Genomic DNA, 16,677 nt, shown 5'->3' on the forward strand with positions numbered 1-16,677 from the left:
AATCACAAAAGTGATTTTAAATTTAAAGTAGCTAAAATTAACCTAAGCTTTAAATAAAAGTAATACATTGAGTAAATTATACAGAACTTTTTTTTATGTTAATCATAAAATTTTAATTTATATTCAATTTTAAGTTTTTAGCACTCAATACAAAGCAGTCAATAATAAAATGTGTTTTGTTATAAAATTTATTTTTAGTAAGTAATATAAAGACAACTACAACAAATTATTTTATCAATTGACTCTTATCTCATACTTCCTTAGTGCATAACATAATTAAGCATAAAGCAAATAGGCATGATGCAATAATTCACATATCCTGAACACTACTGATACTCTCATGCTTCTCTTAGTAAACAGCAAACTATGATCCCCTGTGTTTATATATTTACATATTTTAATATCATTCTCCATTCTTGTCACTTCATAATTGACTTTAATTAAAAATATTAAAGACATTGAAAAAATCATAATACTATTTTGCAATTGATCAAAGTACAGTTTTCTTCTGTGTATAAACTGCAATATACATGCAATTTATGTTTAGTGCATACAATGTTGTGCTATCAGTTTTATTTTATAGGCAATTATTTTTGGATGATTTATATTCCTTCGGGATTCATAAACATGGAAAATGTATCAATGAGAAAAGATTAAGCGATTTTTTAGTTTTTATATATATATTAAGACTGTGTTGCTTAAGAGTTTTAAATACAAAGCTGAACTTACCATCATTAGCCAGAAGAGGGCACACTTGTCTTCCAGTCAGTTTTTAAGCAATATTAGAGGATGTGCTTTTGTCAGCTCTGCACTCTCCTCCCCCTGGCTCAGTGAATCACCCTCCCATCTTTCCTCTCACACAAAGAAGAGCTGCTGCTCCGATGAGAACCCTGTGGATGTTTTCAATGCAAGAAATTAAGGATTTTCGCTTTCAAAGGATCTATATTTACACTGCACACATAGTTGGATTGCTAGGAGGATGCTTATTTTCTACAAAATTTAAAACAAGGATTTAAGATATGAACAACAAGAGCTTTCCAAAGGCTTGGAAACGGCAAGTAGCAATCTCCTTTCTCCTTTGTAGCTGGGGCTGGGTCTCTGGGCAGCTTCACTATTCTATTGCTGAGGAGTCAGATCCAGGGACTGTTGTGGGGAATGTAGCTCAGGATTTGGGGTTAAACCTGGCAGATATTAATAAAAGGAGACTGAATTTGGGATCAGAAGGGAGCAGCAGATATTTTGCTATTGATCAGAAAACTGGAGCTCTGACTGTACATGAGAGGATTGATAGAGAGAGTCTGTGTGCGTCCAGCCTGAGCTGTTTGCTGCATCTAGAGGTTGTGGCTGAGAACCCTCTGGAGCTGCATAGTCTGGAAATTGAGATTTTGGATATAAATGATAACTCACCATTTTTTTCAAGCACTAATCAGATTATAAAGATTACAGAGCTGTTAACAACCCCTGGTGTACAATTCCCTTTAGAAAATGCACAGGATCTTGATATCGGTGTTAATAGTGTTAGTAATTATAGACTGAATCCAAATCCATATTTTTCATTGTCAGTAACTAAAGATGATGGAATTCTCATTGCAGAATTAGTACTTGATAAAATACTAGATAGAGAAGAGAAAGCAGAGCACAGGCTTATTCTCACTGCCATTGATGGGGGAGAGCAGCCCAGATCAGGGACCACCCAGATATCTGTTATTGTGCTAGATATTAATGACAATGCACCAGTGTTTGATCATTCCCGGTATAAGATAAATATAGTGGAAAACCAACCCATAAATACAGTTATTATTAGGCTTAATGCCACAGACTCAGACAAGGGTGTTAATAGTGAGGTCACTTATTCCATTGATCACCGTACATCACAATCAGCAAAGGAAATATTTGATATAAAGTCACTCACAGGTGAGGTGTTTATCAAGAGAGCTGTAGATTATGAAATATCAAATGTTTATGAATTATTTATCACCGCAACAGACCACGGCACACCAAAACATGAGGGTCGCTGTCGCGTCCAGATTGAAATAGAAGATGTGAATGATAACACTCCAGAAATTATTTTTACATCTAAAACTAATGATGTACCTGAAAATGCCCCAATTGGAACAGTTGTTGGGTTTATTAATGTCAGGGATAAGGATTCTGGTAAAAATGGAGAAATTAAGCTGGATGTATCACCGGATTTACCCTTTAGATGCCAGCCCATGTCCAATCGTTACTCACTGGTCACTAGTGGACATCTGGACAGGGAGCAGGTAGCACAATATACTATTATACTGACTGCGTCTGATCTGGGGTCTCCATCACTAAGCAGCCAGACTACAGTCACCATTAATATTTCCGATGTTAATGATAATCCTCCAGCGTTCCTACAGACAGCTTACACTGTCTCCATAGCAGAAAACAATGAGCCCGGCAGACTGCTATGTACAGTATCTGCTGTAGATCCAGATAAGGGAGCTAATGCAAACCTGATCTATTCCATAGCTGAGAGCCACATAGACGCTTCTCCTGTCTCCTCATTTGTCTACATTAACTCCAATACTGGGAATATTTATGCCCAACGTTCCTTTGATTATGAGCAATTCCAAGTTCTACAGATCACAGCAAGAGTGGAAGATTCTGGGTCTCCAAAGTTATTCTCCAATGTTTCTGTCTTCATATTTGTTCTGGATACAAATGACAACTCTCCCACTATATTATACCCAGAGAGCTCAGGGGAAATCATTGCTCAAGAGAACATTCCCAAATCTGCCTCTGCTGGTTATCTGGTCAGTAAAGTATCTGCGGTGGATCTAGATTCTGGGCACAATGCCTGGCTGGTCTATAGCCTCGCTCAGCCTGCCAGCCCGGCTTTGTTTCACATCTCTGAGTACACAGGAGAAGTCAGAACTCTGCGGGGTTTACATGAGGCAGATACCACAGAGCATCGGCTTGTGATATCAGTCAGTGACCATGGGGAACCTTCTCTGTCAGCTACAGTCACTGTGCTGGTGACTATCATGGATCATGTTGTACAAGAAAGCCCCAAATCTCATGATCTTCTTATAAACTCTAAATCAGCACCAGACATGACCTTATATCTTATTATTTCTCTTGTTGCCATTAGTGTAGTTTTTCTTGTTACATTTACTATATTACTTGTGAGGTGCCTTAGGAAGAATTATTATAGTGGTTGTGGGTCTTGTTTTTCCACCAAATCACTCTCTCAGTCCTATATGGATCAGTATAAACCAACACTTTACCTGAACACAGACGGAACTTTAAAACACATGGAAGTGAGGATGGCCCCACCAGAAGCACCAGGAACATATTATCCAACATGTTTTCCCACAGCAACGGATATTCCAGAATTAATACTCACAGAACCCCAAAATGTTCCCCAGTTGACTGAAATTGTCAGAGAGCCTAAAACTACTGCTGACTTAAATTGGTTTAATGAACCGAATCAGGTGAGATATCAATAATACTTAATTAATTCATTGTTTACAGTAGGATTTGAATTTTATTTTGTATTTTGTGTTTGAAATAGTTTTTAATTGAAAGCCATTTATTTCACATATGTATTATGTAATGATTGCTCCTTGGCACCAGTAATCTCCTTACTTGAAATGCATTATATGAAACTGAATTACAGTAGTATTAGCCACGTCATATTTTCACTGAGTCTCAAAAGTTTAGCTTTGCACTGATTTACAGGACACAAACTTTCAGTATTTTAGTTTCTCAAACATTCAGTTATAGTTTAAATTTGGATCAGTCGTATTAGTCTATACAATAAGTTAATATGTGTCTATGTTTCTTTGATATGAATATATACAGTATAAAGGCCCCTACATACTACACAATATCTTTAACGATTTGGACGTTTCCAACACGTCGGAATGACATATCGTTAAAAATGTGCAGTGTGTATGCACTACATCATGTGGTGCGCGCTCCCCTGGGGTCATCAGCCTCATCTCTATCTTATGTAGTGTATGTAAGATCAGGCAATGCGGCTGACGATCCCATGCAGTGCTATGCGAGGGGGGGCGGCATATCAGGCAGTTGGGCACCAGATCGATCCAGTGTGTACGGACCGCCCGATATGTCTGCCCGTTGGCACTGGAATGGTCACCGACATTACTGGGTACACACATTTAATGTGTACCCAGCTTAAGGCTGAATAAATCAGATATTTCTACAAATGTTATTTGATATTTATATTCATCATAGAATGTAAACTATATAATCCCCTGTGAATGGACTATATTTCAGTTGTGTGAGAGCTATGGCAGTGATGTGTCGCTGTGTGCCTGGCACTACTGCTGGGCAACATTACGCTGACCAATGGAAAAAGAGGTGCTAAGGGTCTGTCACACTTAATTCAGGACAGATGGTAGTTATGTCAGTTTAACTATGTGCCATGGATGAAAATACCTGAGCTAGGTACTAAATTGATTTCCCACACCAACTCCTGCCCATTCTACCAACTAACATCACAAAACATATCCACTGCACCCCACTGACATACATATTTATCATGCTGGGCTCTATGAAATGTACCCCTATATTTCTTTTGTATCCCCATTTTACTTGTGACAAAGTCTTTTATGTAACCCTTGCTTGTTTTCTACCATTGGTACACTTGACTTTTGTCTACAAACCCATTGATCTATGCCTACACTCATGTTAAGTACCCTTTTTTTCTGTTACCTGTATCCAACTTGTCATCTTTTTGTACCCAAGTGACTCTTGACTGCCCAATGTTGTCTATTGCCAGGTCTTATCATCCTCCCTCTGACCTTCTTGTTTTGCAATATGACTGTCTGCCCTTATACAGTATGTGTGATAACTGCCCCTTGTTCTGCAGCTGCTGAAGCCCCGGTTCTCATTATATCTAGTATTCTCCATGTCAAACACTTTGAAAGCTGGATATCTTATTGCAAAATATTTCTGCCAAATCTCGTTGCTGTCAAATGATAATGAAGCTTTTTAGCTACAGGCTTAATTGCGGCTCTGAGCTCTTTTGAAAACTTTCATAGACTGATGATATAATATGGCGCCTGTACTTTTTTGTGCAACTGTTGTTTTTCTTTTGTTTGTTTGTTGCTGAATGACAATGTAGCGCAGTGGAGCAGTATTAGCCAGGATGGTTACTGTGAATGTACTATAGATGTATGGAAATTGCTGAAAGTATCTTAAAAATGTCTACCAGTCTGTCACGTTTGAAACTTTTGAAGTTGATTGTGAGCAAAAAACTAAAAAAAAACAATAATTTTAAGCAAAACACGAAGTTGATTTTGACATATTTTTAATACTGTACATCTCATGTGTTAGCTATGATTTTGGATGTGGAATATATTTATATATAGTAAGGCACATATAATTCTTACACTGTTATAGACGGGTAGATGGAGAGAATCCCTGAGTTTAAGTGAAGGTGAAATGTAGGTGACATGAGCTGACTGTGGTAAGGAATGATGAAGGGACAAATGTATGGGTAATACTGGCCATAGACTACAGACTATGAGCCCACAATCCGACCAAGCAGGATGAGGGACCGAGGCAACTGAATGACATCCCTGTGTCTTCCCTTCACTGCCTGGAATTGCGTGAAATGCAGCCATGTCTGATAATCAAACCCTATGATCCCAACCGCTTTTCAGCCATTTTCATGCTTTGACTGATTATTGTTCATGTCCATACACAGAATTGTAATCCTTCAAAACTTGATTTGGTGGGATCCAAACGGTTATTGTTCAGTGTATGGCCAGCATTATATGAGAATGTGGACCTCATTCAGAGTCGGTCGAAGTGGCATCACGGTCGTACGCCACCGATGTTCGCTATACTGCGTATGCGTAAAGGTCGCAATTCGCGTGCGCAAACTAGCCGCTACGATCAGAAATTTCTCTCTCCTTGAACACAGCCAGGTCGGTAATTTGAGTGACAGAATGAGGCGTTTGTGGGTGGTAACAGGGGAAGGTGCTTGTGAACGGGAGAGTGGAGATCCGAACGCAGGCGTGCCTAATTATGCGAACGGCGTGCATACGGTTTATGGGAGTGCATACGGTTTATGGGAGTGCATATTTAACAAAGTAGCGTCATGGCACATGTGACATGGGAGGTTTTTACACTGACATGATCGTAGAGCTTAAGAGAGGGTATGGTCAACCTTAAGCTCTACGACCAGTTCCGATGGTTCTCGATAGTCTCGATTAATCCTTATATGCCCGGAGATGACGTGTAATGCGTACGAGAAGGGGGCGTATTTTTTTGTCTTCCGGCCGCTTCCTCCCCTTGGTCGGCCAGCTACCGATCCGAACTTAGGGACGCAACTTGCGAGGGAATCATTTGCATATCCGGCCCCTTTTCCCGTACGACCGTACGGCCGCTTCGACCGACTCTGAATGAGGTCCTGTGTGTGGGGTGTTTTGGTGCAGACATCCTGAGTGTATTGTAGAGAGGAATGGTGCAAACCAGTTGGGGCAGTATCAGGAAGCTGCAACTGTCCAAGTCAGATAATATTAAGTCATACATCGGAGCTTTGTGTGTATGGAGGGGAAACAGAGCTAAATGGCAATATAAACTGTAATTGGTGCATCGCCTCAGTAATATCACCTAAGTGCACTTTTGTATAGTGATAAAAGCATATTATTGGTTTAATAGAACGATCAAATATTCAAAAAGGTAATAGAAGTTATGCACATTTATCCTGTTGTGTATACACGACACAAGCAATGTACCCAGAATTACAGTCCTAGCAAAAAATATAGATTATTGATAATATAATACATTATTTCCCCAAAAAAAGGGTATTTGTCTGTATGCAAGAATAGTATATTACATAACATCAGAGGAAACCTCCCTGACATATAAAATGGGTCACTTGTTAATACTGTACTATGGACTTCAATTGAAGCATAAATTCAAAGTGCCTGTTCACCTGTCATGCACATTAGTATGCCCATGCTATATGGAGAGTTAACAGTTTAGTCTGCAGTGTCCATTATATAGCCGGTATATCATATTGTAAATGAACAAACTGAAAGACTTAAACCATATCCTTTTTTTTTTTTTAAGAGAATTTATTGAAGGCATAGAGTAAATTCAGAATATTGTAAACAAACTATAATCCTGTGCAGGGGACAAAACATATGCAGATTAAGAAGCAGCAAAATACACAGTAAGGTGACTATATGCCAGATAATTAATGTTTATTTGCAAGGGGAAGAAAGAGTAAATGAAGATGGATAAAAAGTGTAAGATGGATGATAAGAGGGGGAGAAGGAAGGGAATGGACCCTCTGGGGCCAGACATAGTGAAGATAACAGTAGAAAGCACATAAAATGCATTTGAGAGATTTGGGGCAAAATTAACTAAGCGGTGGGTTCTAAATCCAGGCGGTTTGACGGCGGTTCTATTCTGTTCTAAACCTCTGTTTGGTGGCGGTTTTGCAGCAGTTTCTAACTGACAGCCCTGTTCTATTCTAAAATGTGTTTTGACTGTGGTTTGGCAGCGGTTTTGCTATCTGCAGATTTACTAAGGCCCAAACCGCTGCAAAACTGCCGTCAAAACACATTTTAGAATAGAATAGAACAGGGTTGTCATTTAGAAACCGCTGCAAAACCGCCACCAAACCCCCAGGGTTAAGAACCCGCCGCTTAGTAAATTTTGCCCTTTGTGGCAAACTGTAATTTTGGGGGCATTATTACATTGAGACCAAGAGGGGAATTCAATTAGAGGCGAAAAGCCATATTCGCCTGTTTTTTTGTGAAAAATTTGCCTAAAAATAAAATTCGCCAAAATCAATTCCAGGACAATTTCGCCTAAGTGGAAACAATTCTCCAAAAATTATTCTCCAATCAATAGCTGGTGAAAAGAAATGCAAAATCTTTATTTTGGGGTGCAAACGTGGGGAATCAACTCAGACCCCTTGGGACAGCCCCCCAAAGGACAAATACGCAAAAAAACCAGAAACTAAAACCTAAGAACACCCCAAAACAGACGTCATTTTTGGGGTGAAAATGTAAAAAGTGGGGGGATAAACATTAAAAGTAGCGAAAAATACTTCTTGGGGGTCCACAAGTATGGGTCAGGTGTTTTTGGGATTGCAGGTGCATGCAGCAGGTGGATTTTTCACGTATTTTAAAAGCTCACTTTAGAGACATAAAAACATGCTTGCATCCATTTTCAAGCACCCCAAATTTGACAGGAATACTTATTTTCACCTAAAAATACAGCTTTATGCCATTCTTCACCATTTTTACAAAGACGCTAATAGCAAGCAATTTACACAACTTAAGTACACAAAATAGTTTTATTAGGGCTATTAGTACACATCTATACTGATTCCCTATGTTAGAGCATCTTTTTCTGGGGTACAGACTGATTTCCCCAATTCTTTCAGTACTTTTCACCTGTTCCGCATTCGCCTATTTCCGTTTTCGCCTGTTTTGCAATTAAATTAGGCGAAAAGCGGGGACGAGCATGGAGTAAATTCGCCTCTGAAACAGGCGAATAAAGCGAACAGTCGGACAGGCGAAAACTTCGCCTCTAATTGAATATGGCTCCAAGGGGCAGGCGTATCAAACCTTCTCAAGAGGAAAAGAGTAGGTGTTGCCTGTATTTTAGTTATCAGTTATAGAATATACTAGGCAAATCATAGGGACAGTAGAATCTGATTGGTTGCTATAGGGCAGCACCTCCACTTGTCCTCTTAAGAAGGCTTGATACATTTCCCACACTGATGAGATGAGATAGAGGCATCCTTTTCATCTCATAGACACACCGGGCTCTCTATAGGAGATATAGCACATTTCAGACACGATTAACATCCCCCTTCCCTAAATATATAAAGTCCACTTTCTTATTTAAATAACAGAGGCCTCATTTATGTCCCTCTTTCTGCACTGATCTCAGACTATCTTCCCCAAATGTTTTACTAATGGTCTGGTAGACGCCATTGGCAACAAAGATCCCCAAATACCAGCAGCTGGGTAAAAATCAGAGACAGCTTGGAGCGCAGACAATCAATGGACCCTTATGTGAAGATCCGTATGTGACAATCAATAGACTCTTATGGACTCAGCGATGCTGGTGGGATGTGATTAGCTCCCACTCACTCAAGATAACTAGTCCTCCCTGTAATGAGATGTGGACAGAGGTTACATTTCATTCTGTATAAGTACCTAAAATAGCGTAGATTGTAATTTCATTCCATGTTCCACAAAAGTTATTTCAGCAATATTTTCATGACAACTGATTAGTGAGAACACAATTATAACCAAGGGTCAGAGTTCTGTACAGATGTAGGGAGAAAGGATTTACATATTTTATATAATTTATCCATTTAGGGAAAAAAATACAAGCATTAAGGGAATGATGCAGAGGTGGACGCGAATCCCGTTGCAGACAGTGCAGAGGTGGGGGCCCAATGCTTATGGGTGTGGCAAACCACCAAAGGGGGTGTGGCCAGCTACCACAGAGGGACTTGCCAACCTTTAGAGAGGACATGCAACGAACTGCGCCCTTTATAAAGGAGGGGACAGGGGCGTGTCAGGACCATTCGCTTTGATTGGCACAAGGGTGAATCTTGGATTGTTTCCGTAGAAACAAACAAAGCACCTTAGTTCATAATGATTCTGCTCCACTAAGTTATTGACCCCTAGAGCAGGGGTGGGGCCTACAGGCAGTGGGGCCCACCGGGGATTTCCCCTGTACACCTGTGGGCCAGTCCAACCTTAGTTGCAACTGCTGGAATTTGTATAGAGATGCCCACTAACTGTCTGTCATTCTGCCATTTGCGTACTCGGACACACCATCATTCGCAAATTGGTCTCAACAAGGAACATCTGAGCAACACTACAGTCTCTCAGAATGTCCATCGGAATAAGCCACCGAAGCCATTTTGACTGCGTACAAAGACGCAGTCACAGGCAGAGGCAAGCCCACAAAAAGGTAGTGACATGCCTGCATTTCACTTCCCATCCCCCATGCGCTACCTTCCACAAATGCTGACTGTCAATCACTTTGCGTGCAAACCCTCACTGCGACTGCCATTAGTAATCACACTTGGCACATGCACATTGCGACTCGGGCACAATAAAATCGCTCATCTCCACAAACATCGGTAATGCCTCCTCTGAACCAGGCCCTAAATAACTGACAATTCTTGATAGCAACATCATCTGTCACCTTGAGCATTATATTTTAATGTAGTAGCCTATGTATTGTAAATATATTATTTTCAATTCTTGGCAGCTTTTTAAAAAGGATTTAGAACTACAAACTAGTGTTTCAATGTTGCATAAAGAAATCACATTTGAAATAAAAATCTGTAGTCATCACTATTGACCAGAAGAGGGCACACTTGTCATCCAAGATTTTTTTTAGCTGCGGAGGATCAGCTTCTTTCAGCTTTGCACTCTCCTCCCCCTGGCTCAGTGAATCACCCTCCCATCTTTCCTCTCTCACACACAAAGAAGAGCTGCTGCTCCGATGAGAAGCCTGTGGATGTTTTCAATGCAAGAAAATAGGGGGTTTCCCTTACAAAGGATCTATATTTCTACTGCACACATACATGGATTGTTAGGAGCATGCTTATTTTCTACAAACCTTAAAACAAGGATTTAAGATATGGACAAGAAGAGCTTTCCAAAGGCTTGGAGATGGCAAGTAGCATTTTCCATTATGCTTTGTAGCTGGGGCTGGGTCTATGGGCAGCTTCGCTATTCTATTGCTGAGGAGTCAGATCTAGGGACTGTTGTGGGGAATGTAGCTCAGGATTTGGGGTTAAACCTGGCAGATATTAATAAACGGAGAGTGAGTTTGGGATCAGAAGGGAGCAGCAGATATTTTGCTATTGATCAGAAAACTGGAGCTCTGACTGTACATGAGAGGATTGATAGAGAGAGTCTGTGTGCGTCCAGCCTGAGCTGTTTGCTGCATCTAGAGGTTGTGGCTGAGAACCCTCTGGAGCTGCACAGTCTGGAAATTGAGATTTTGGATATAAATGATAACTCACCAGCATTTTCAAGTACTAACATAATAATAAATATTACTGAAATATTTTCCAGTCCTGGTGCACGATTTCAATTAGAAACAGCAAAGGATTTGGATGTGGGTAAAAATGGTGTTAGTCAGTACAGATTAAATCCGAATCCTTATTTTTCTCTGTTTAAAAAGATTCGTAAGGATGGGACCCTCATTGCAGAATTAAAGTTGGAGAAAAGCCTAGATAGGGAGGAAAAAGCCAGGCACACATTAATTCTTACAGCCATCGATGGCGGAGACCAACCGAGATCAGGATCAACACAGATATCTGTGATAGTGTTAGATATTAATGACAATGCACCAACGTTTGATCTGCCAAGTTATAAAATCAGTGTCCTGGAAAATCTTCCTTTAAATACAGTTGTGATAAAATTAAATGCATCAGATCTTGATGAGGAAACAAATGGTGACATTTTATATTCATTTGATCAACATACATTGGATTCTGCAAAGAAAATATTTGAATTAAACCAACGTACTGGGGAGATATTTATTAAGGGAGCAGTGGATTATGAAGAGTCTCATTTCTATGAATTGTTTGTTAAGGCAGAAGACAAAGGATCTCCCAAACTAGAGGGACACTGTGTTATTCAGGTGGATGTACAGGATGTGAATGATAACATCCCAGAAATTATATTTACCTCCAAATCTAAAGATGTACCTGAAAATGCACAATTAGGAACTATAGTTGGATTTATTTCAGTTAAAGACAAAGACACTGGCAAAAATGGAGAAATTAAACTGGATGTATCACCGGATTTACCCTTTAGATGCCAGGCCATGTCCAATCGTTACTCACTGGTCACTAGTGGACACCTGGACAGGGAGCAGGTAGCACAATATACTATTATACTGACTGCGTCTGATCTGGGGTCTCCATCACTAAGCAGCCAGATTACAGTCACCATTAATATTTCCGATGTTAATGATAATCCTCCAGAGTTCCTACAGACTGCTTACACTGCCTCCATAGCAGAAAACAATGAGCCCGGCAGACTGCTATGTACAGTATCTGCTGTAGATCCAGATGAGGGAGCTAATGCAAACCTGATCTATTCCATAGCTGAGAGCCACATAGACGCTTCTCCTGTCTCCTCATTTGTCTACATTAACTCCGACACCGGGAATATTTATGCCCAACGTTCCTTTGATTATGAGCAATTCCAAGTTCTACAGATCACAGCAAGAGTGGAAGATTCTGGGTCTCCAAAGTTATTTTCCAATGTTTCTGTCTTCATATTTGTTTTGGATACAAATGACAACTCTCCCACTATATTATACCCAGAGAGCTCAGGGGAAATCATTGCTCAAGAGAACATTCCCAAATCTGCCTCTGCTGGTTATCTGGTCAGTAAAGTATCTGCGGTGGATCTAGATTCTGGGCACAATGCCTGGCTGGTCTATAGCCTTGCTCAGCCTGCCAGCCCGGCTTTGTTTCACATCTCTGAGTACACAGGAGAAGTCAGAACTCTGCGGGGTTTACATGAGGCAGATACCACAGAGCATCGGCTTGTGATATCAGTCAGTGACCACGGGGAACCTTCTCTGTCAGCTACAGTCACTGTGCTGGTGTCTATCATGGATCATGTTGTACAAGAAAGTCCCAAATCTCATGATTTTATTACAAATTCTAAATCAGCACCAGACATGACCTTATATCTTATTATTTCTCTTGCTGCCATTAGTGTAGTTTTTCTTGTTACATTTACTATATTACTTGTGAGGTGCCTTAGGAAGAATTATTATAGTGACTGTGGGTTTTGCTTTACAAGCAAATCATTTTCCCAATCCTATATGGATCAGTATAAACCAACACTTTACCTGAACACAGATGGAACGTTAAAATACATGGAAGTGAGAATGGCCCCACCAGAAGCACCAGGACCGTGTTATCCAACATGTTTTCCCCCAACAACAGATAATACAAACTTCACTATGACAAAATCACTTCAGGTTCCACAACTAAATAATATGGTCGTGGAGACAAATCCATCATCTGACTCCAGCTGGTTCAATGAAACAAACCAGGTGAGATCACTGAATAATTGTATCTGTATTCGTTTCTTTAGATGTTATGTCCTGTCTTTCACATCAATTATTCAGATTAGAAGTTCTTTATTTTTATTTTTATTATGTCATATTTGCGGCAATTAACTCATTTAGTATTTGTACGCTCCTAATAATCCTGTCCTATAAGTCTTGGGTTTTTAAATCACATAATTTATTTTGTTGTGATTGCACCGTGGTACCAATTGTATTTTATGAAACTATTATACAGATGGTTTTTTTATTATATATACTAAATAGAGCATCGCAGTTCTCTGTGGAGATAAGCTAACCAATTTGGACTATGTAATATATATATATATATATATATATATATATATATATATACACACAATATATATTTTTTAGGCAAATGGTCTTATATGATAGTCCACTGTGTGTAACTGTAGTCTATTTTTTTTTGAATTTCTGAAATAATTTAATTGGAATGGGAATCCCAAGCTGCACAACAATATTTATTGTGATTCGCCTGGGTTCTAAGCATCTGCAGCGAACGCATGGTACAGTAAAACATGGTGTCCCAAGTAACGGCTGTGCATCATTGACATGATGTCTGCCAAATCTCCCAACATTATTAGGTAATAAATATGGCAATACAGATGGGGGTTTCCATCACCTTTATTATTTATGTACAAGCTATGTAAGTCTATATTAGTCTACTAGGTTTTAATTTTATTTGGTGTCCTTTTTATTTGTCCGAATATTTAAATGATTATCATGGCATTAATGATTATGCTGCATTGCTAATAGAATGTGTTTGTTGATGTACAAAGTCTATTTTACTGCTACCATCTAGTTTTGTTGGCATATATTTCAGCCATTCATACAAGTGAAATAAATGTATAGGGAGAAGTTAGGTGGGGTCTGATTTCTGTACAGATGTAGAGACAAAGTATTTACATATTTAATATAATTAGTTAATTTAGGAAAAAAATACAAGCATTAAGGGAATGATTCAGAGGTGGACGCTAGTCCCGTTGCATGAGGGGGAGTCTGCACCTTGGTATCACCCCTCGGCGGTCACCACAGGTTCAGACCGCACCCCCCGCACCCTCCTTGTGATGCCACTGGCCACGTGCATACTCAGACACACTATCGTTCGCAAAATGTCCATCAGAAATAAGCCACCAGAGCCATTTTGACTGCGCACGAAGATGCAGTCACAGGCAGAGACAAACCCATGAAAGGTAGTGACAAGGCTGCGTTTCATTTGCATCCCCCGTGTGCTACCTCCCACAGGCACTAACTAACTGTCAACAACTCTGCATACAAATTCTCACTGCGACCACCATCGGTAATCATACTTGGCACATGCGCAGAGCGACTCAGACACATGCGCAGTACAAGAACAATTGTTCAACTCGCAAACCTCAGCATTGTGTCTACCTCTGAATCAGGTTCAATAGCAACATCATCGGTCACACATGCTTGCCTACTTTTGAAAACTAGTTTCAGAATGACTAGAGACCACAGGTTCTCAAACTCGGCCCTCAGGACACTAAACAGTGCATGTTTTCCAGGTCTCCTCACAGTACCACAAGTGAAATAATCAGCTCCATCTGTGGATCTTTTAAAATGTGTCAGTGAGTAATGAATATACCTGTGCACCTGCTGGGTGACCTGCAAAACATGACCTGTGTGGGGTCCTGACGACCGACTTTGAGAACCACTGTTATAGACGATATTAGAATTCGCTACGTGAAGTGTAATGAGGCGCTGAGGGGGCGTGTCATTATCTGCCCAAAGGGTATGCAGTGTTCTCCCCAGAAATTTTTTCCAGCCGAGTGGTATCAAGAAGTAGCCGGGTGGGGCCTTCACAATAATAAAATGTTTTCAACCCTGATCTTATAATGATTTAAACTTGAAATAACATTTTATATATTAATTCTCCTCTTATTAGAGGCCCAGTTGTCTGATTATGAAAAGTCTGTACGATCTGGTCCTTTTTATACAGTTCCCAGATAGTGTCCCCACTTGCAGACTCCCAAAGTGCTGGGTGGTGCACCAGCAAAAAACAGCCTGGGGAGAACAGTGCCCTCCCTTGCCATTCTAGCCCGACCGGTCTCAGGCTGCTCCCCCAGTGGCTCTCAGTCAAAAGTGCACATTATGCAGTGCCCCCTGTAGTTATCCTCATATGCAGTGCCCCATGTATTTGTGCCCTTTATATAGTGCTCCCTATAGTTTTCCCCTTTATGCATTGCCACCTGTAGTTTTGTTTTGCCCCTATGCAGTTCCGCCAGTGCCCCAACACTGGCCCCTTATGCAGTGCCCCCAGGCTGGCCCCTTATGCAGTGCCCCCAGGCTGGCCCCTTATGCAGTGCCCCAGGCTTGTCTCAGCCCCAGCCTAGAACTTACCTTAATATGCTCGGCGCTCCCACTGCCGCTGCTTCACTCTGACTGGATCTAACTAGATCCAGCAGGCACGCAGTGCAGGCTCCTCACGTCGCGGGTGACATCATGACATCACCTGCGCAGTGCATCACTGGGAGCACTGGCCTCTGAAGCGATCGGAGGCTTCTTTAGCCTCCGGTCACTTCAGAGGCCAGCGTTCCACAGCAGGAGGTGGAGCGTGACCAGGAATGCGGCGGGGGAAAGTGCCGGGCGGTAGGCTGTTTCTGCCGGGCGATGCACCCGCAGAAAACAGGCTGGGGAGAACACTGGTATGTCTAGCTCCACCCACTGTATGAGCGCATCTAATGTCACTCAGGGGTGTGTCCTGCAGTGGCCGGTGACATAAACGTACTAAGTGCAGCAGGCTGCCAGTAGGGGTTTGTGAATGGGTGGCTTGTGCAGTTACAAAAAATCACTAATTTACATGACAATTGGCATTGCATCTGTCAGAATCAGCCCCAATATATATGACTCTGGTTGACTCAACCAAAGTGAGTCTTCTAACAAATTATTTTTGAAACCTCCACTGTTGTTCAAAAGTGGCAAACTAGATTGGCCAATAGGTTCTTATCTTATGTCAAAATCATATGTTTCTATAATACAATGCAGCTAATATATACAGTAAATGTTCCATAAGCAAATTTGTGGAACATTCTGACCTGCCTGTTGAATATAATATTAGTTGTGCCAGTGAAAACATATATAATTTAAATTTTTTTTACAGGGGTCAGTGCCAGCCTACACAGACTTACACACACACTTACAGGGTTCAGAGCCAGACTAAACACACGAGTCTAGGCTGGGATGTGTGTGTGTGTGTAGGCTGACACGAGTCAGAGCTAGCCTACACACACACACAGATCAGAGCTAGCCTACACACACACGGGTCAGAGCCAGCCTACATGCACACACACAGGGGAGCTAACCTACACACACAGGGTTCATAGTCAGCCTACAGACATTCACACACACTGTCTGAGGTAAAACCTCAGACACTCATCCCGAAAAACAGGCACTCCTCCGCCTTCTCTGCCCTCTCCGACGAGCTCCAAACCAGCCGCTTCATCACTGTCACAGTTCCCTCCAGCGCTGCTCTTCACTGCTGAGCCAGCAGCACTACCAGTCCACAGAGCTGCTGCCTGATGTACTGCTCCACCAGCTTGGCCTCAG

General features: G+C 41.1%; 1 protein-coding gene across 24 annotated transcripts in view; it reads left to right on the forward strand.

The window, feature by feature from the left end:
* Positions 1-16,677, forward strand: part of LOC148506021 (protocadherin gamma-B5-like) — a 519,059-nt gene that overhangs the window by 412,825 nt on the left and 89,557 nt on the right. Inside the window, exon 1 of one of the 24 annotated variants that reach the window (XM_088447417.1) lies at positions 931-3,461. The exons of 22 other annotated variants lie outside the window; for them this stretch is intronic. In XM_088447417.1, coding sequence (XP_088303543.1) covers positions 1,020-3,461 — 2,442 coding nt within the window. In that variant the 5' untranslated portion in view covers positions 931-1,019. Of the gene's footprint in view, positions 1-930; positions 3,462-10,497; positions 13,078-16,677 lie in introns of those variants that run through there. One more of the 24 variants, XM_088447413.1, reaches the window with a different exon arrangement.

Source organism: Taudactylus pleione, unplaced genomic scaffold, assembly GCF_031769625.1.
Source record: "Taudactylus pleione unplaced genomic scaffold, aTauple2 ptg000431l, whole genome shotgun sequence".
Lineage (NCBI taxonomy): Eukaryota > Metazoa > Chordata > Amphibia > Anura > Myobatrachidae > Taudactylus > Taudactylus pleione.